The 22,164-nt window shown below is 44.2% G+C and overlaps 1 protein-coding gene across 1 annotated transcript in view; it reads left to right on the top strand.

The window, feature by feature from the left end:
• The first annotated feature begins 417 nt into the window (after positions 1-417).
• The window catches only part of casq2 (calsequestrin 2), a 52,763-nt gene continuing 31,016 nt past the window's right edge, over positions 418-22,164 (top strand). The window contains exons 1-4 of the mRNA XM_068039914.1: positions 418-475; positions 782-1,120; positions 1,447-1,531; positions 15,575-15,675. Coding sequence (XP_067896015.1) covers positions 881-1,120; positions 1,447-1,531; positions 15,575-15,675 — 426 coding nt within the window. The 5' untranslated portion in view covers positions 418-475; positions 782-880. The remainder of the gene's footprint in view (positions 476-781; positions 1,121-1,446; positions 1,532-15,574; positions 15,676-22,164) is intronic.

The following is a 22,164-nucleotide window of genomic DNA, read 5'->3' on the forward strand; positions in this document are numbered from 1 at the left end:
TTTGCATTTGTTTTGTCGCTACAGAATTTTACGAGCATTTAAAAAAAAATACACCCACGAAATACATTTTCTTCAGAACACATTGCACTGAATAATATTAATACTCTACAGCTCGCAGGAGAGCAGGCTTTAAATGTCATTATTTCACACAATTTCATGTTAATTTTGCTGTTGAGAAAAAAATGTTCAAATTATTTTCAAATTTCGTTTTAAATGCATTTAACGAAAGTCCACTGTATCGCTCCCAATGACTCAGTCAGATCGTGTTGCCAGTGTTACAGATCCTACAATGAGCTATCTGGCTGACCTCCTGAGTATGGCTCTCATCGTCTATATACAGCAGAACGGTACAATCATTCACTCCGCCTACGTGTGAAGCATTCTCTCTTCATCCCGTAACCTTTCCAAACAGCGTCAACGTGACAAGATGGAAACATAATCTGCGCTCAGCGATAGTTGCTTTGAGAGATGGAAGGTAATATGAATGTCACATTGATAGGTGGTCTTTACAGTTTGCACTTTCTGTCTGAAAGGTCACCCTTTCCCTCCCCTCCCCAGAAAAGCCCATTAAAATGAGGATGGTGATCCCCTCTCGAATCGTGCCTTTGCTCTTTCAGTGCAATGTATTTTTAGCTGGAAACAACTGGCTTCTTAAAATGGAGTTTGAAATGGTAAGGGAGCAGGAGGTTGGTATGTGAGGTATCTTGGCTCTGCCTCCATCTATTCTTTCTCGGGGGACTGTTCTAACTTTGCTCTCTCTCTCTCCCGTTTCTCTGATCAGGAGTTGCAACCAGGACTGAAGGAGAAAGGCAAAGCATTTTCGGTGAAGCAATTTTATGACCTCTGCCGGCTGTTCTTTTATATAACCGTAACTTTTACAATGAAAGCAGTCTGGCTCTGTTTGGCGACTTTCTCTGTCGCCTGCATCAATTGTAGAGCAGAGGATGGACTTGAATTCCCCAGGTATGATGGAAAAGACAGAGTTGCCCACGTCGACATGAAAAACTATCAGAAGGTTTTGGAAAAGTATGATATCCTGTGCCTGTTGTATCACGCGTCAGTCCCTGCAGGAGACAAAGTTGCTCAGAGACGGTTTGACCGGGCGGAACTGGTGCTGGAGGTGAGATATGATTCAGGGTTGGTGGGGATGGGGGTGATCTTCGAACTTTGACAGAAAATGGACACAATTACTTAAAATAATAAAGGCACTGTGATATAGTGGCACTGGACACATGAAACAAAGTGGTGGAAACACTTTCAGCAAAATGTTTACTGCTGACGGTTGACTGATCAACATAATTGGAGTGCAAGTTAAAATCTAGAACTTTGATAAACTCCATTCTTTTTCATTGCAATAAAGATATATATGAAGTTGATTATGTGACATCTGAACATTTCAAAACACCAAAGCTAACAATTTCTGTTTCCCTTCTCTTTTGGAGGCAGCTGGCGGCTCAGGTCTTGCAAGACAAAAACATTGGATTTGGGCTTGTAGATGAGAAGAAAGATGCAAAGCTGGCTAAGAAACTGGGTGAGAAACAAAATATTAAAACTCATTGACATTTTGTAATGCTAAATACTGAAAAAAACGCTGAGATATCCCTGCCCTACTAACTGCTGACATTGCTGAATATAATAGTGACCAGAGACAGTAGGGACAGTTATTTAAAGAAAAGCTTTATACAAAGAGGTGAGTTCATTTCCTTTCCGAATTGTTTATTTAAACCCATGCTTACTGTGCTAGGCAGTGTATTCCATAAATTAATAATTTTACTACTTATATACTACCTATATGACTACTTATCAATTTATAACCTTCCCAAAATTGCCTTCACCTTGTTCCTGCCAAAGAACCTTTCCATCTCTAGTCCATCGCTTCCCTTCATGATTTTAAATATTTGGATCATTTGCTTCCCTTTCCCTTGTTTTTTCTCCAACGAAAACAGATGTAGTCACTTTAAGTACTGTTTCTAGCCAGTCAATTCAAGACTGAATTCCATCCTTATGCTTAGAATTAGCCTGATCTGTTTTGCACATTGTTAGTGTAACTTCCTCAGACTTACCCTTTAGGCTTCTATTTGTACAATGTAACAATGAAAATACTGCCATGGAATATGACAATGATTCTCGCATTTGGCCAACAAACACAGCCATAATTGTTTTGTGCTGGCCTTTATTTAAGTGAAATACTTTACTTTTATCATTATTTTTAGCGCACAGGTGCATTATTTAACATTATTTAATATTAAACAATATTTATTATTCATCTGGCCAGTTGGTTTGGAGGTTCGTGATGTTGTCAAAACATTCTGATCTAGAAGTGCGATTGGGCCAGACTTGTTTATCAGGTGTATAAGCCTCCAATATGGCAGGCAGTAAGCACATTCTCATTTCATGCCAGAAGTGCGCTCACCACCGTATTGGATCAGGTTTCTCCGTAGGTGTCTAAGCACATGCTAGGACTATTTAAAGCATTGAAGAACATATAACTAAGAGTCTTATGCTGGTTGGAGGACCTTTTTCTGATTTTGGTATGCCCCTGCATCTGACCTGCCAGCAGCTTGTGCCGCTAACAGGCAGGAAGAAGGATTCACCAGCGCTATTTAAAGGGCTCATGCAGCACTTACAGTTGCTGGTTTGTCACTTCAGGTTGCTGGCTAACTCTTGGGTGTTTTTTGGCTGGGTTTTCTATTTCTATAAAGTTATATTTGACTGCTGAGAAGAGGTTTTCGCTGGTGTTACTTTGTTTTTGGTTGCCTTGGACAGAGTTTGTCTCCAGAGATGTGTGGTCTGGTAGGCCTCCCTTCAGGGTTGGAGGAGAAGGGATAGCAAAAAGAAAGGCAAATGAGAGAACAAGTAGCTGCAACAAGAGGAAGGAGGAAAGCACTGCATAGGAGAGCATACCCACAGTGGCTATCCAGGGAACAGTTCTGCATTAACTTCACTGAGGAGCAATGTCTGATGCACCTTTGCTTCACAAAGGAGGCTGTTTCCAAGCTATGTCATCTGCTGCAGCCATAACTTGAGTCTTGCACCAGGACATGGACGGCATCTCCTGTGGTTGTGAAGATTGCCACGGCCCTTAACCTTTATGCCATGGGCTCTTTTTAGACTGCAGCAGCAACATCTGACAGAGCAGTGAACTGCGAACTATCAGGCAAGTCACTGTGGCTCTCTACACAAGGAGGAACATCTATATCCCATTTCTTGTGAACAGAGCGATGAAGGACAAGAGCACATTAGGCTTCACCCACATGGCAAACTTCCCAAGTAGAAGATGCCATATACTACACCCGTATTGTCTTATGCTCCCCATCACCAGCCAAGCACCTTTATCGAAAAGGATTTGTTTCCCTCAACATACAGCTGGTTTTCAACCACAGACATAATTCATTCATCCTGTACCAGTCCTCTGTGTCACCTTTATTCTAGCAAGGCCATCAAGTTTCACAGAGGGCTAGCCCCTCCTGTCATGGCACCTGACTTCTGTTAGGAACCCAGCCACAGTTGCAGAGCAAGCCTCCAACAAGAGCTGTGCCACTGCAGCAAATGTTATTGAACAAACAATGGCGAGCTCAAGCAATGCTTCTGCCTAAACCAGAGGGGATGGTCATGAATATTTATGGAGGGAGAGATTGAGGGAGAACAGGAGAGCATTGAAGTCAGAGGAGTGAGGGCAAGGGATTCAGAGGAGCTGATATGGAGATTGAAATCACTGAGGATGAGGAGTCTCCCAGTGAGGAGGTAGGGTACCTGGGGGAGAAACCTGGGTGGGGCTTGAGGAAACAGTAGACAGTGACAATTTTAAAAGTGGATTGCGAGAGGTGGAACAGGGTAAGTTGCTGAAAGGAAAAGAAAGTGTCAGAGGAGTAGATGAAGAGACCAAGGTGTAACTAGATGATAAGGGCCACACCACCATTGCAACAGTTATGGTTGGGGAGGTGGTATGTCCAGATGAGGAGGTAAATGAGGTAACTGTCACCATTCATGATCCAAATTTCAGTCAAAGTACCCAAGAAGGGAGAAATGAAAAGATATCAATACTGGGTGTCAGAAAAAAGAGGACTTAAGACTAAAAGAAGGAGATAGAAGTAAAGGGCTTGGGTCCAGAGCAACAGCCAAAATATGCGTGCAAATGGCACACAAAGAATAAGTGCAAATAAGGTGAAATTTATGGAAAAATGGAGCCTATGACATTGCCATGTCATTACTGCCTTTTGGAAAAATTAAATCTGTTTAATTGTGACAGTCAATACTTTACCTTCCCTTATAAGGTTATGGAACAAGGGCTGCAAAAGTTTATTGTGACAGCATGGGATCTGCTCCAGTATGCTTGGAAACGTGATGCAATCAAATTCTAAATCTAATCTCTGCCCAGAATCTAATTCTTCTGGGCAACCAGCATTCAGATAAACAGCACAACCAAGCTTGGGCACTGCTCTGTCTTTAATATTGATAGCCAACTCTTGAATGTCTTTAATATTGAAGCATTGTTACCACTATATTTCCTCAACCATTTTCTAATTTGGTAATCTCCATTGGCACTGAAGATAATTTCTACATTTGCTACATCAGAAATGTACAATGGACCATTTGAGCCCATATGATTTTTTTGGACTCGTCAATGAACGAGGTAACTTAATTCTACAACTTTGGAGTCTCCTTCCAGCGAAGTTCTTTTTCAAAAATTCTGCATCAACTGAGAATACCTATCCATTTTAGAGAACTTCATAAACCATTACTTCTGAAGAATAAAAATAAAACAGCCTAGTTCTGTGAAACCAACCAATCCACCCAACTTTCATAAAATTAAAACAGAAAGTGTGTGAAATAGTCAGCAGGTCTGGCAGCATCTGCGGAGAGAGAAGCAGAGTTAACGTTTCAGGTCTGTGACCTTTCATGAGAACCAAACTTTCATGCTTGATCGTGTGAGATTTATAGTGTAACCAGGCAACAATGTAGATTTTGATTTTAAACTCAACAAAGTTTATGATATCAGAGTTTCAGGGACAGTAAGTTCAGAGTATGGTATTAGCAGTATAACTGTATCTGATTAGGGAATTGCCATTGAGGTTCCTGGAAAAGATGATGATGAAGGAAGTGATCACTGATGTGGAAAGCTCCATGTTAATTCTTTTGGGGAGCCTGCATTTAGATAAGCAGTGCGACAGTGCCTGTGCACTGCCTTATCTTTAATATTGATAGTGAACTCTATGATGCCTTTAATATTGGACTAGTAACCATTGTTTAGGCAGTGCTTGTCCAAAGATGTCAGAGATTATTGACAGCAAAATAATTGGTACATGTTTGTTGATCAAGTGAAAGAAATGCTCATCAGCTACAAAAATATACATTGTACCAATCCTGCCTTACCTCTGAGACATTCGACTGGCTAGACATGCTACCAATTTGTAGGAGGAATCGCAAGAAATTACACTCCCTGTATAGCCATTCATTTTCTGTCAAATAACAGTGAGGCTCAGGGCCATCAATATTGCGCAAATGCTATAGCATAGCAGGTGAAGGCAGATGAGTAGTTAAACACGGAAATCCAAAAGTTTCTATCCAAATTGTGCTGTTAGCTTTGCAAAAACAGCATCTCACTGTCTGTCTCACCGTTCAAATGCATTGAACAGCATGAAGTTCCTGTACATGTGCAGTAGATACAAACTAAGCTCACCATAGAAAATGATGTCTTGTCCATTTCAGTCTAATGACGTAATAAGTGTTAACTAAAGCCAACCAACCTCTCTGGCACTGAAAATTAACTTTTACAGGTGTGGAATCTCATTCCTTAAGGTTTAAGTTTTAGAGATTTTAAAAATATAATTTTTTTAACGTTTCCTTCCTGTCTCTTTTTTCTCTCCCTTTTAATGCAATCTTTCTTTCCCTCTCATTGTTTCTATTTTTTTCCCTTTTAATCCAATATAAAAGCAAAATACTTCAGATGCTTGAAATCTGAAGTAAAAACAGAAAATGCTGGAAATATTCAGCAGACCAGGTAACATCTGTAGAGAGAGAAACAGAATTAACATTTCAGGTCAATGATCTTTCATCAGAAACTTTTAATCTAATTTTTCTTCCCCTCTTGTTATTTCTCTTTCTGTTCATTTTAATCCAATCTTCCTTTCCCTCTCTTTATTTCTCTTTCTGTACCTGATTTACCAGTGAATTTGGTCATTTACGCTTACCTCTCATTCTGCGCTGTTAATTGCGCAATCCTTCAATCTGATTGGTTAAGGAGATACGTAATTGCTTCAATTGTTCACTCTGGTCCCAGATGCCTGGTTTTCCTCATTGCAACTTTATCAGCTTGCACACTTGCGAAGCAAAATATCAACACAATTAAACAGAAAAGGGCAAGTTGCTCTGCTACAGCATATTATAGCCCATCATTTGAATTTGTTTCCTCTGAAGGAATATTAATTTAATTTAAAAAGCTGCAATATATCTGGTGCTGCATAAAAGGATGGTATTTGTATTTGTGGCGCTCATTTTCCTCACAGTCATCAATAAATACCACATAGGCAGTCATCACACTACCTCCTGATAACCATTGGAAGGAATCTGAAGAATCCTGAAGGAGTCTAAAGTGTGAGTAATTATCCTACTCATTCCTGCTGTTCTGTAGTGAAATTAAACTTTATTAGAAGGCTCTCCTGTTCCGAAGAGAACACACTTATAAATATAAATAAATACATATAAACCATAGTTTTAGATGACATGATTACCCTTTATGACAATTCTTTTGAAGTGTTACAACTATTTATCTATATTTTTAAAAAATAGGATGTTTTTGAAATAGGATTGCACTTTGTATCTTCATTGTTATGAGCTCTTTAAAAAGATGCACAAAATCACACTTGCTGGCAGCTTAAAGTAAAAACCAATCAAAACTAAGACTTTAAGAACTAACATGTATTCTCTTAAGTTGCTGTGCTACAGTAACAGATTTTGCAGGGGTCCAAGCTGAGACTGCATAGCTCCTATTTGAAATAAAATGACGACTGGAAGTGTGACCAGATTGCTGTCAGGATGTACTGCCAAGTAACACTAGTTGAATAGAGGTGTGAAAAAGTGATAACAATAACAGTAGTTTTCACGTGATATGGAAAATGTTCCTCAATATGAATTAAGTGGTAGGAGTACATTATTATCTTGCTTCAAAGGAACAACATCTGGTATTGCTCCTATAATGTTTAATAATTGTTATTGTAAGTTGACTTGGCTGTTGCTAACCTGTACCTAGACTCCATTTGGATTTAAGTAAGCATTCCATATTGGGAAAACAGGAACTTTTCCTATGTGTATCTGCCTTCTGTATGGATTTTTCAAATAGTCCTCCAAATCATCTGAGTAATTAAACATTGCTACAAATGCAACTTGGCTCTTGTGCATGGAGTAAACCCAACGGGGCAAGCCAAATTTCTTACCATCAGGTCCAAATTAAAGGAAATTAAATGTATGGGGGCAAATATTTATTTCAGCCTTTATAAAGCTTCAAAATTAATTTCAGTTATTTGACAGCTGTAGCCAAAATGAGGGAGAGGGAGAAGCGAAGGAAACACAATATAGATGTACTAAATTGACCCTGTGGGTAAGTGATTGAGTGGTACAGTTTGCCCTTTAAGGAGTAGGTTGCATGAGTTCCTGAAAGTCAAGGACTTGATAGGTGTCAGGTAACTTCAATTAAAGGTATACATTACTGCATTCTCCTGGAACTTGCTTGATTATCTTCAGGGGTCAGAGGAACTTCCGAATTATTTTCTTAAATTGGCGTACTTTTTTTCCTCTTTCCGCTCTACTACTCCTCTCCCAGGTAGTTGCATTACCGAGCGAGGGAGGTTGATGGTTCATGTAGGTTTCGTTATGCCTGGATGGGACATGCTGGATGAACCAGTGTGTCTTTTCCTGTCCTTTTTATATGCTCATTGCTCCTGTTTCCCTGTTTCAGGATGGCTTAATGGACATCCAGCTGTATAAGGTGGGTGTGAACCAGGTTGCCCAATTTGGCATTGCAGGGCACATTTGGCCATGTGCACCTTAGCGTACACGACCTGCAGGACTGGGGAACAGATGAGGAAGAAAGTAGAAACAAAGAAAGAACTTGTATTTTTATAGCACCTTTCTTGCTCTAAAGACGTCAGAAACAAATAACTACTTTTCTAATTAGGTTACTACAGCTATGTAGGCAAATATGGCAGTCAATCTGCACGTGGCAAGACCCCACAAACAACAATGGCTATTTAATCTGTTTTAGTGGTGTTGGTTGAGAGATAAATGTTGACCAGGACATCAGCTCATTTTCAAATAACACCATGGGATCTTTTACATCCAGCTGATCAGGTAGACAGAGCCTTGGTTTAACATCCCACCTGACAGATAACACCTCTGACCACATAACACTTCCTCAGTGCTATACTGAAATGTTAGAAAAAATTGTGTGCTCAAGTGCCAGAGAGGGTCTTGGAACGACCTTCTGACGATGTGCAAGTGTGCTATGACTGAGCCAGACTGAGAGGATGGTACATTTAAAGGACTTTGGCAGGGAAACAGCACTCAATAGTACCACATATCTCATGCATTACCTTAACATAAGGCATTTATGCTGCCTGTTTCACATGCACTGCATACTAGTGCCATTTATGGCACACATAGAGGTGTAATTTTAGATTATAGTCAGCCTATGCAAATTGAATTTTGCTGTGTAAACAAATGGAGAGTTAGATGAAAGCTCAAATTGTTATCCCTATTTATCTCTGTCGTTTGCCTACATAACAAGTCACTTAATTCCAAAATAATTTATTGCATGATGTGTGTACAACATGTGACTTGAAACATTAGCATCTGATTGGGTGCAATATAAATGTAGGTAATATATACTTTAAAAACTAATGAAATGTAAAATTGCAGTACATTTACAGCAGCGAGTGAATTATAATGAAAAAGAAACGATAAATAGCTAAAAACTCGCCTGCACCTCTTTTTGGGTGCAGGGTTGCAATTCGTGATTTGACAACACTTGGTCCAGTTGATTAGATTAGATTAGAGATACAGCACTGAAACAGGCCCTTCGGCCCACCGAGTCTGTGCCGAACATCAACCACCCATTTATACTAATCCTACACTAACCCCATATTCCTACCAAACATCCCCACCTGTCCCTATATTTCCCTCCCACCTACCTATACTAGTGACAATTTATAATGTCCAATTTACCTATCAACCTGCAAGTCTTTTGGCTTGTGGGAGGAAACCGGAGCACCCGGAGAAAACCCACGCAGACACAGGGAGAACTTGCAAACTCCACACAGGCAGTACCCGGAATTGAACCCGGGTCCCTAGAGCTGTGAGGCTGCGGTGCTAACCACTGCGCCACTAGGTATACTGGACTCGAATCAGCTGCCTCCAAATGTCCAAGTGGCATTGTCAGTGTAGACTGCGGCTTTCTAAGGAGGCCGTCACTGACTTAGACGCCATGCTGCAGGATGAGTTGCGACCTATGGGATTTGGTGGTCACCCTGTGCCAGTGGCCTTGAAGATCACCATGGCACTTACATTTTATGCATCTGGATCATACCAAGGATCCACTGGGGACATAGGCAGCATCTCCCAGGCAGCAGCTCACTGCTGCATGAAGGAGGTGACCAATGCCCTGTTCAAGCAGGCCAGTGACTATGTGTGCTACCAGACCGACCCTTACAGAGGGTCATTGGACTCGGGATTCCTGCTGGATTCCCCCAGGTGCAAGGTGTGATAGATTGTATGCATGCGGCCATCAAGGCTCCATTGGACCAGCTAGCCGCCTTCATCAACAGGAAGGGTTTCCGTTCCATCAACGTTCAGTTGGTCTGCGATAACTGAAAGCGTTTCTTTCAGATAGAACCATAGAAAAGTTAGGGCACAGAGAGAGGCCATTCAGCCCATCGTATCTACGCTGGCTGAAAAACTTAGTCGCCCAATCTAATCCCACCTTCCAGCACCTGGTCCGTAGCCTTGCAGGTGCAGGTCCAGGTACCTCTTAAATGAGTTGAGGGTGTTTGCCTCCACCACCGATCTGGGCAGTGAATTCCAGACACCCGACACTCTCTGGGTGAAAAGGTTTTTCCTCATGTCCCCTCTAATCCTACCAATCACCTTAAATCTGTGCCCCCTGGTAATTGACCTCTCCGCTGGGGTCCTTGGGTCCTTCTTGTCTGCTCTATCTAGGCCCCTCATAATTTTGCACACCTCAATTAAGTCATCCCTCAGCCTCCTCTGTTCTAAGGAAAACAACCCTAGCCTATCCAATCTTTCCTCATAGCTGCAATTTTCAAGCCCTGGCAATATTCTTGTAAATCTCTGTATTCTCTCCAGAGCAATTATATCCTTCCGGGAAGCAGCCATAATGCCTACATACTTCAATAGTCCCTGGTTCTGCAGCTTTTCGGCCCCCCGCTTACCTTCAGGTATGGATTCTCGGGGACAAGGGATACCCATTTAAGAAATGGCTATTCACACCTGTGAGGAACCCTTACACTGCAGCAGAGGAAAGGTACAACAGTTGCCACTGGTCCCCCAAAACGACCATCGAGAAGGCCATTGGGCTGCTGAAGATGAGATCCAGTGCCTGGATTGATCCGGTGGAGCCCTGCAGTATGTCCCAGTGAGAGTCTTTCGTATTGTGTTGGTCTTCTGTGCTCTGCACAGTCTAGCCCTGCAGAGGGGGTTGGTAGCCTTTCCTGAAGTGGATGTGATTGATCGCCACTTCTTAATTGATAAGGAGGATGTGGAGTAGAGTAATGAGCAAGCAGCACTGGATGTTGAACCCCTTGCACTGGAGGCCAGGTACATTGAGCGACAGGCCAAGGAGGCAACAGGCAATCTCATACTTACCCACTTCTGGCCACCATGATGGCCTCTCATTGTGAAACCAATACTCACCTCAATACATTCAGTTTGTCGCCTCATTTCTATTTGGGTTCTGCGCCCAGCTCAACCACACACTGTGGCCCATGTGAGACGTTGACCAAAGGAGGGCTGTGCCTACACTGGAGGGTGAAGTCAGAATCCCACAATTAAGGCATGAAGGAATAGGCATTTTTCACAATGAATGTGAACTGTAATAATGATAGAACTTTATAACACAAAACGAATGGCAAATGTCAAACACCCATGAAGCCCCAAGTGTGTCAAGATGCTTTTCTTTATAGATTTTTGTGTCCTTCTACCAGGTGTGACCCTTGCGCGAGCAGCTGGGCTGAAGGCAGGCTGCTGATCAGGGTGTCCCTTGGCCTGTGATGACTTCGGCAGATGTCCTCTGGCTGCCTGAGGCCTGGAGGGCCCAGCTGCCTAAGGGCTTCATGCACAGGAGCAGGACTCTGCTCAGGCATCAAGGCTACTGGAGCTGGGCTCACTGGCGGAGATGCTGAGGAGCCGCTGTCCACACTCAGAGTGTCCTGAGTGGAGCCTCCAGCTGTGGAGGTCAGCCTTTCCTCCTCCCTTTCAAGGATCACTTGAGCTTCCCTACTGACCAGAGAAGGACAAGGAGGTGGAGAAGACACCAGGCGTTTTGTCGTTCTCTCTCTTTGCCCCTGCTGTGTTGAGCACATGACCAAGGCGATGGTATGCAGGTCTGTGCACATCTGTAGGATCTGGCTCTTCATGAGGATCACCAGCCTCTCGATGGAGGAAGCCTTGTGCTTACATGCCTGAGATATGGCAGCTCTCATGACATGGATGGACTCCTCCATTGTCCGTCATGGCCGTGCATTGCCTCTGGCATCGCCGCCAGATGTTGCCTTACCTCTCTCTGCAAATCCAGCATGCCCTGTGCTGTTGACGCCAGAGGCTCATCATCAGCCTGGGACTCAGCATGGGCCTGGCCACCCACAGTCCTCTTGACTGTCAGAGGCCTCAGTTTTCAAAGCCTCAGCCAGCTGCTGGGGCACGTGTGTGGTGCTCTCACCAGCTTGTGACCCTGATTCTAAGGCCAAGCGCAAATCCACCAAGGTGAAAGTATCTGCACTGGTGGAAGGTGCAGGAGAGTCATGGGATGGTGCATCCTCTGACTGTTCCTCCTCCTCAGAGGTTGATGGCTGCCCGCTTCAGCTTGAGCCTCCTGCGGACATAGACCTGCATGAGAGAACACAAACATCTGTGGGTTAGGCTGTGCAGATCTTGTCATGCCAACCAGAAGTGTGGTGGATATCGAATGAAGAGAATCTTCACTCTTTTGTGTGAAGACTCCAGTCTCACATTGAGCGGTTGTCCTGGGTCGCTGTTAACTCCAGATCCTCCTCCTCAGCCGTGGAAAGAGGCTAGATATCGGCTATTCGTCCGCCGGTCCTCGAGGTCTTCCTGGCGTTATGGGCCCGTTTGCCCTGCAAGTGTAAAGAGGGGCATAGTAAGACTTCGCACGATGAGTGGCTAGTGGCAGCCTCTCGTTCCCTGCTGGGGTTTCCTACATGGCTCCTCCTCACAGGGGACGTCATTGGGCTGAGCTGTGAAAGAAAGTGGCCTGTGGTGGAGATGGATTTGCCATAGCCACATGAAAGCCCCAAAGAGGAGAGAGGTTGGAGCGCTCACCTTGGTAGAATGAAGTAGGTCATTGACTCTCTTCCTGCACTGGACCCAGTTGTGTTGGGTGTCCCCACGGCTGCTGACTTCCTCTGCAGTCTTCATCCAGGCTTGTTTGGTCAAGCGGGAGGACCTCTTCTTGTCATCCCTTGGAAGGAGGACCTCCCACCTTTCCCTTGCAGCCTGGAGGAGAATATCGAGGGAGGCATTGCTATATCGTGCGGCCACCTGGTGTCTTCCACCTACATGGTCCATCTTGGCTTCCGGAGAACTCCTGGCTTTTTGACGCCTTAGTCAGCAGCAGAGGGACTGCAGGCAGGGGGAGGAGGGGTGGGGGGGTGCAGCAGTACAGCAGCAGAGGGACTCCAGGCAAGGTTGGTGGGGAGTGGGAACAGTCATCAGCATATAAGCAGAAGGACTCCAGGTGGGGGCTGGGGTCAGCAGCACAGAAGTATAGGAGCAAACAGCCTCCAGGCAGTGGGGGGTGGGTCAGCAGTACAACAGCACAGGGACTCCAGACACAGGTTGTAGGGGTTGGGGTGAGGTTGGGTTCAGCAGCTCAGCAGTACAGCATCAACAAAGGCAAAGCAGCATCAAAGGCAAAGTCAGTCAGTGAAGCAGCAGTTTAAGTAGGGCTGGCATGGCTTTAAAAATGGCACAGCATCCACGTCATCTCCGCTGATGATGCCATCGGTGCCTCGCCGCCGTCGTGTAAATGGACAGGCCTCACGTCTCCATTATGATAATTGGCCACCCGCCACATGACAAGAGACAATGGTGCCCACTTCCGGGTCTGCCACCGCGACCTGCGATAGGCTGACTAAATTCAGCCCACTGTGTGCATTTTTGTTTTCCTTACTGAAGGAAGAACATACTTGCCCTAGAGGGAGTGCAACCAAGGTTCACTAGACTGGTTCCTGGGAATTGTGCTATGAGGTGAGATTGAGTAGACTAGGCCTATATTCCCTGGAGTTTAGAAGAATGAGAGGTGAGTTAATTGAACCAAAATTCTTAAGGAGCTTAACAGGGTAGATGCTGCAAAAATGTTTCTGCTAGTTGGGGAATCTAGAACATGGGGCAACTGTCTCAGAATAGGAGATTGGCCATTTAGGACCGAGATGAGGAGAAATTTCTTCGTTCAAAGGGCTGTGAATCTTTGGAATTCTCTAGCCCCAGAGAGCTGTGGATGTTCAGTTGTTGAGTATTTTTGGATATGAAGGAAATTAAGGGATATGCGGATAGTGTGGGAAGGTGGAGATGAGGTAGAAGGTCAGCCATCATCTTGTTGACTGCCAGAGCAGGTTTGAAGAGTCAAATGGCCTACTTCTATATCTTATGTTCTTATGTTATGCTTGTAAGATGGCTGCAGCTGCACACCACACCTTGGAGATATGCTCCAGCATATATTGTAGGCCTCTCCCCAAGCTTCTATGCAGTGGAACTGTTGCTTGAGAATGCTGAACGTCTGTTGCATGATGGTTCTGATAACCGCATGATTTTCATTATATGCCCATTGTCCTCACGTGGTCGGAAGGTGGAGAGGGTTCACCAGCCAGGTGTAGAGGGGGGTAACCCTTGTCTGAGCAGCCACCCTCTACTACTGCTCCTATTTCTTATGTTCTTATTAAAACATCAAGCTTACGGGGATAGTGCAGGCAAATGGTGTTGAAGTAGAATATCAGCCATGATATCATTGAATGGTGGAGCAGGCTCGAGGGCCTACTGCTGCTCCTATTTCTTATGTTCTTATGTTCTATAGTTCTTCTTGGAGGCCTGAAGACAGCAGACTGCTTCAGGATGTAGGCATCGTGGCTACTGCCAGGATAGCAGCCATTCACCTAAATAATGGTTTACGCGTGGTCACACTCCAACTGCACATTGATGGAATGGTAGCCTTGTGGTTCTAATACATTTCTCCATCGACTTGTGAGGCCCACAGAGCCACATGTGTGCAGTCGGTGGCTCCCTTCACCATTAGGAATCCTGCTTTTCTGGCAAATCAATGTGCCCTCTCATCCTGCCGCTCTCTGCTGAGAGAGAATACGATGACATCACCTCTATTTATAAATATATTATGTCACCTCCTGGATATAGTGAAGGATGGCATATTGGGAGATGTACGCTATGTCGCTCGCACCCCAGAATGATCCGGTCACATAGACGTTTAATGTGGCTTCATGGCCATCCTTACCCTGCTGTGGGGCTGCAGGTTCTCTTGAAGAAGGTGGCACAGTTCTGTGACCACCTCATTGTTGAATCTGAGTCACTTCCTGCGTGAGGTGGAGGCATGAGAAATGGGGTGGGTAGGGCCTTCTGTGGTGATCCCTCCTCCTCCCTCTTCACAGAGCTTCCCCTCTTTGCAGTTTCTGCTCCATTTGTTGGCATGTTGCAGACCTAGAACTACTGCAATTACAGCCCCCATACTTCCCACTGACTTGGGGTGTACAGGTGACCAAATCCTCTTCCCTCCCTGAATGTGTGCAGCAGCTCACCAAAAGACCTCCAAAAACATGCCACAATATTTCCAAAAGGCTTACCACAGCAGAAGTAAGTCAAAAGCACCACACATGAAAGTTGCATGCCTGGCCCTATAAATAACACTAGTGGGAACTCCCTCGTACAGCTGAATGCATGTTTAGCTGAGAGCAATTAGCACATGCGTACACTGGAATTGCATGGTCCAAGTTTCCACAAAGTGCATCACATCAGCTGGAATGGCAGTTTGACATCATGATCTGAGTACTCCTGACACTTCCGTCACACGCACAGCACGCCCGCACTAGCGCCCTTCCCAGCATGTGGCCCCGCGCTGGTACGCGCCATTTACAATTATCTACAATTGAGTGACAGCTGTTTGTTGAAACATTGATGTTGCTCAAAGCTGAACAGTAAAGTTCATGGCAATGTAATTTTATTCTCTGTGGTGGTTCAGTGCTGTGGGATTCTAAATTGCTTCACCAAAAGATTCAGTTTCTTGATTGTGTTCTGCTTCATTTACAGTCCCCATTTTTCACAGGTCTGATAGAAATCGGGAGCGTGTATATTTTTAAAGATGATCATCTGATTGAGTTTGATGGCGAGTTGTCACCTGAAGTCTTGGTAGCATTTCTTCTGGATGTAAGTAAAATAAATTCTGTGAACCTTTCATAGTATGAATCTTATTTTCAAATAATTAAATATGTTTCATTTTGTCAATTTTCATGTGGCATATGATTTCATGATCACAAGTACTTTGCCCAAGTCGCCATTTTTCATGTGTGCATATTACTGTTAGCAGCGACTGAACCATGCAGAATATTACAGCTAAGTCCAAATTTTCCTCACCTGACATCCACTTTCCAGCAGAAGACATTGGATAGTGATCAGGATCAGAATCTCAGATTGATTTTTTTGCTCTCTACCTCAGGACACGAGGCCAATTGTGGCATCCAATTGCCACCTTAACTAACATAAACTAGGTAGAATGCTGAACACATAGCCAAAACTAGCGTACAGGCCAGAGGAATTGGTTCTAAAACTATATATTGCTCTGGTCAGGCCACATGTTGAGTATTGTGACTCACTCTGGTTACCAAAACAGGGGAGACATTCAAGTGCTGGAGACTGAACAGAGCAGAGTTACAAGGCTGATCACTAGTGTTAAAGATCTGAGTGAAGAGACTTGAAAGACCTGAGCTTTTTAGTCTTGTAAGGAGACATCTATGACATGAGGTACAAAAGATAGATAAGAGAATGGAAAAGGCAAATATGGAATATTGCTTTAAGTTATGAGTCGTAGGAGGGACAAAGAAACAAAGTAAAAGGCAAATTAGGACTGATATTAGGACGTACTTCACACAAAAAGTAATGAATACATATCCGGGACCCCTGAATAGATTAGTGGAGGCACAATCTTTATAGTTTATAAACAATAGAGTGGACTTTAGGATCTTTATGAAAGGATGAACTAAGATGGCCTAAATAGTCTTTCTCATTCAGAATTACCTTGTCATTAGAACAGACTGGAATCAAAATTCTGACCGTGTGGCCTATGTGACTTAACACATACTGTGTAGCACCTTCACCAGCCAATTTTTATTTGTTCCTAAGATATAGACGATGCTGACAAGTACAGATTTATTGTCCATTCCTAATTGCCCTGGAAAGGTGATGGTGGGCCTTCTAATTTACATGTCCTTGTAGTGATGAGACTCCTTCAGTGTTTTAGGTGGGAAATTCAGGATATTAACCCAGGAATGTTGAGGAAACAGTGCTAGATGCTCAAATCACGATGGTGTGCAACTTGGAGGGAACTTGGTAATGACAGTGTTCCTATGACAATACTGCTGTTGTCCTTTCTGGAAGTAGAGGTTGCAGGAGAGGAAAGAGTTATTGAAGTAACCTTGGTGTGTTGCTGCAGTATATTCTGTAGCCACAGTGTGCTGGTAGTGGAGGGGGTGAATATTGAATCAAGTGACAGGGATGATGATCAATCAAACTGTTGAATCCTAGCTGGTGTTGAGCATCATGAGTGTTGATGCATCTGCACCCATCCAGGGGACAGGTGAGTATTCTATCAACCTCCTGACTTGAGCCTTGTAGATGGTGAAGAGTCTTTGAGGGATACGGAAATGAGCCACTTATCACAGAATACTTAGCTTTGCCCTACTGCTCTTGTAGCCATGGTGTTGTAGTTGATTCAGTTCAGCTTCTGGTTAGTGGTGACCTCAACATGTTGATGGCAAGATACTTGGTGAGGGTGGTGATAGTGAAGGTTAGTTGGAGATGGCTGGGTTATCTCTTGTTAAAGGTGGTCATTATTTGGCACTTAATTGGCATGAATATCAATTGATACTTGCGAGCCCAAGTCTGGATGTTATCTGAGTCCTGTTGTGGTCTGAACTGGGCTGCTTCCTTATTAGTGGGGTTGTGAAAAGAGCTAAACACTGTGGAAATCATCAGCAAACAGCCCCACTCCTAACTTAATGACAAAGAAGCCATTACTTAAGATGGAAGCTTTGCTTTCAAATGATAACTAAATGCACTTATATTCTAAAGCTCTACATTTTAAATTGGGGTTATCAAAATCTTGAATTTAAAGCTGTGACACATCGGGGAGATTTTTACTGGCATTGCTGGGTCAGTGTTACTGAAAGAATGCCTATACCTGGTGCAGTGTGCATACTACTAATAGATCCTTCTTGTTTGATCTGTGGAATTAGATAGCTCTGCTTTCTGCTTTTATTTTGCTTTCTCTTGCTGCAAAAACAAGAGAGAGAGAAAGCAGTTGGGAGATTATTCATAATTATTTTAAACAAACCATTTACCATTTTATAAGTCCCAGGAATGTTGACCATTTACTGACCTTTTCACACCTGCCTAGCACTTCCATAAAAGCCTCCTCACTCAGATTAACAGAATTATTTTCGCCACAGAACAGGGGCATTGTGTGGAATAAAGCAATTAATTTTGTGTAGTGAACGCCTTTAAAAAGAGCTTGATAACTGTCTGATTACAAATTACATTGAGGATTAAAGAACAAATGACCGAAAACTACAGAACATGATACATGATATGATGGCACATTGAAATGGTCAATACTATACAATATACAATGAAAGTTATATATACTCAAGCCTTAACTAGTTTATCCTTCAAATAAGTCTCCTAATGCATGATTGGTGTACCCTGAAGCAGCTGACACTATCCAGTTCTACATGTGGCCTAACAGATGATTCCCCCACCCGCGATGATTCTCTCCCTTCAATTACTGCTGTTTCCCCGATTGTCGGCACTCTCTTCCAATCTCTGCCACTACCCCCCACCCCCAATCACTGCCTCTCTCTCCTCTGTTTTCCGCCATTCCCCCTCGGTCACTGCTGCTCTCCCCCGATTGGTGCTTCTCCCCCACCAAGCAAAGACATTCAGTCCATCGATGCTAAAAGCAGTTTTCCACTTTCATCAGACTGATGCAGGAGTAGAAACAGTGAGTAAGTGGTAATAAAACTGGAAAATGCCCTATAAACAGAGGAATACCTTAGGTTTGCTGTTCCTCAGCCATCACCTCCACCGATAAGAGCACTGTACGATCCTTCTCGGGAAAATAAAAGTGTTTGCAAAAAGATAATGGATAATGGTTAATAGTGGAGACCGGAGCTCCAGTTTTGAATTCTGGGTTACCATCCAGCGGGATACATGTGTCTGGTGCGTGTGATTGCCCCCTCCTGATTGTATGAGTTGTTTGATCCATAAAGCTCTCCTACAATATAGGACTAACTACCCTATCAACTGTTACACAGATAGAATTAGAATTAGAATTAGAATATTACAGCGCAGTACAGGCCCTTCGGCCCTCGATGTTGCGCCGATCATCTGACCTACACTATTCCATTTACATCCATATGTCTATCCAATGACCACTTAAATGCCCTTAAAGTTGGCGAGTCTACTACTGTTGCAGGCAGGGCGTTCCACGCCCCTACTACTCTCTGCGTAAAGAAACTACCTCTGACATCTGTCCTATATCTTTCACCCCTCAACTTAAAGCTATGTCCCCTCGTGTTTGCCATCCTCATCCGAGGAAAAAGACTCTCACTATCCACCCTATCTAACCCTCTGATTATCTTGTATGTCTCTATTAAGTCACCTCTCCTCCTCCTTCTCTCTAACGAAAACAACCCCAAGTCCCTCAGCCTTTCCTCGTAAGACCTTCCTTCCATACCAGGCAACATCCTAGTAAATCTCCTCTGCACCCTTTCCAAAGCTTCGACATCCTTCCTATAATGCGGTGACCAGAACTGCACGCAATACTCCAGGTGCGGCCTCACCAGAGTTTTGTACAGCTGCATCATGACCCCGTGGCTCTGAAACTCGATCCCCCTACTAATAAAGGCTAACACACCATATGCCTTCTTAACAGCCCTATTAACCTGGGTAGCAACTTTCAGGGATTTATGTACCTGGATACCAAGATCTCTCTGCTCATCTACACTACCAAGAATCTTCCCATTAGCCCAGTACTCTGCATTGCTGTTACTCCTTCCAAAGTGAATCACCTCACACTTCTCCGCATTAAACTCCATTTGCCATCTCTCAGCCCAGCTCTGCAGCCTATCTATGTCCCTCTGTACCCTACAACACCCTTCGACACTATCCACAACTCCACCGACCTTCGTGTCATCCGCAAATTTACTAACCCACCCTTCTACACCCTCATCCAGGTCGTTTATAAAAATGACAAACAGCAGTGGCCCCAAAACAGAACCTTGCGGTACACCACTAGTAACTAAACTCCAGGATGAACATTTGCCATCAACCACCACCCTCTGTCTTCTTTCAGCTAGCCAATTTCTGATCCAAAGCTCTAAATCACCTTCAACCCCATACTTGCGTATTTTCTGCAATAGCCTACCGTGGGGAACCTTATCAAACGCCTTACTGAAATCCATATACACCACATCCACGGCTTTACCCTCATCCACCTGTTTGGTCACCTTCTCGAAAAACTCAATAAGGTTTGTGAGGCACGACCTACCTTTCACAAAACCGTGCTGACTATCGCAAATGAACTTATTCTTTTCAAGATGATTATAAATCCTGTCTCTTATAACCTTTTCCAACATTTTACCCACAACCGAAGTAAGGCTCACAGGTCTATAATTACCAGGGCTGTCTCTACTCCCCTTCTTGAACAAGGGGACAACATTTGCTATCCTCCAGTCCTCCGGCACTACTCCTGTCGACAATGACGACTTGAAGATCAACAACAACGGCTCTGCAATCTCCTCCCTGGCTTCCCAGAGAATCCTAGGATAAATCCCATCTGGCCCAGGGGACTTATCTATTTTCACTCTTTCCAAAATTGCTAACACCTCCTCCTTGTGAATCTCAATCCCATCTAGCCTAGTAGGCTGTATCTCAGTAATCTCCTCGGCAACATTTTCTTTCTCTACTGTAAATACTGACGAAAAATATTCATTTAACGCTTCCCCTATCTCCTCTGATTCCGCACACAACTTCCCACTACTATCCTTGATTGGCCCTGTTCTAACTCTTATCATTCGTTTATTCCTGATATACCTATAGAAAGCCTTAGGGTTTTCTTTGATCCTATCCGCCAATGACTTCTCGTGTCCTCTCCTTGCTCTTCTTAGCCCTCCCTTTAGATCCTTCCTGGCTAGCTTGTAACTCTCAAGCGCCCTAACTGAGCCTTCACGTCTCATCCTAACATAAGCCGCCCTCTTCCTCTTGACAAGCGCTTCAACTTCTTGAGTAAACCACGGCTCCCTTGCTCGACAACTTCCTCCCTGCCTGACAGGTACATACTTATCAAGGACACGCATTAGCTGCTCCTTGAATAAGCTCCACATTTCGTTTGTGCCCATCCCCTGCAGTTTCCTTCCCCATCCTACACATCCTAAATCTTGCCTAATCGCGTCATAATTTCCTTTCCCCCAGCTATAATTCTTGCCCTGCGGTATATACCTGTCCCTGCCCATCGCTAAGGTAAACCTAACCGAATTGTGATCACTATCGCCAAAGTGCTCACCTACATCTAAATCGAACACCTGGCCGGGTTCATTACCCAGTACCAAATCCAATGTGGCATCGCCCCTGGTTGGCCTGTCCACATACTGTGTCAGAAAACCCTCCTGCACACACTGGACAAAAACAGACCCATCTAAAGTACTCGAACTATAGTATTTCCAGTCAATATTTGGAAAGTTAAAGTCCCCCATAACCACTACCCTGTTACTCTCGCTCCTGTCGAGAATCATCTTCGCTATCCTTTCCTCTACATCTCTGGAACTATTCGGAGGTCTATAGAAAACTCCCAACAGGGTGACCTCTCCTCTCCTGTTTCTAACCTCGGCCCATACTACCTCAGTAGACGAGTCCTCAAACGTCCTTTCTGCCGCTGTAATACTTTCCTTGATTTAACAATGCCACACCCCCCCCTCTTTTACCCTCTTCTCTGTTCTTTCTGAAACATCTAAATCCCGGAAACTGCAACATCCATTCCTGCCCCTGCTCTACCCATGTCTCCGAAATGGCCACAACATCAGGATCCCAGGTACCAACCCATGCTGCAAGCTCACCCACCTTATTCCGGATGCTCCTGGCGTTGAAGTAGACACACTTTAAACCAAGTTCTTGCTTGCCAGTGCCCTCTTGCGTCCCTGTAACCTTATCCCCTACCTCACTACTCTCAACAGCCTGTACACTGGCACTGCAATTTAGGTTCCCATTCCCCTGCTGATTTAGTTTAAACCCCCCCGAAGAGCACTAACAAATCTCCCCCCCAGGATATTGGTACCCCTCTGGTTCAGGTGAAGACCATCCTGTTTGTAGAGGTCCCACCTACCCCAGAAAGAGCCCCAATTATCCAGGAAACCAAAACCCTCCCTCCTACACCATCCCTGCAGCCACGTGTTCAACTCCTCTCTCTCCCTATTCCTCTCTTCGCTAGCACGTGGCACAGGCAACAACCCAGAGATAACAACTCTGGTTGTTCTCGCTCTAAGCTTCCACCCTAGCTCCCTGAATTTCTGCCTTAAATCCCCATCTCTCTTCCTACCTATGTCGTTGGTGCCATGGCCATGTTCACGTTGTGGTCTATCAGGCTGT

This window comes from Heterodontus francisci, chromosome 10, assembly GCF_036365525.1.
Source record: "Heterodontus francisci isolate sHetFra1 chromosome 10, sHetFra1.hap1, whole genome shotgun sequence".
Lineage (NCBI taxonomy): Eukaryota > Metazoa > Chordata > Chondrichthyes > Heterodontiformes > Heterodontidae > Heterodontus > Heterodontus francisci.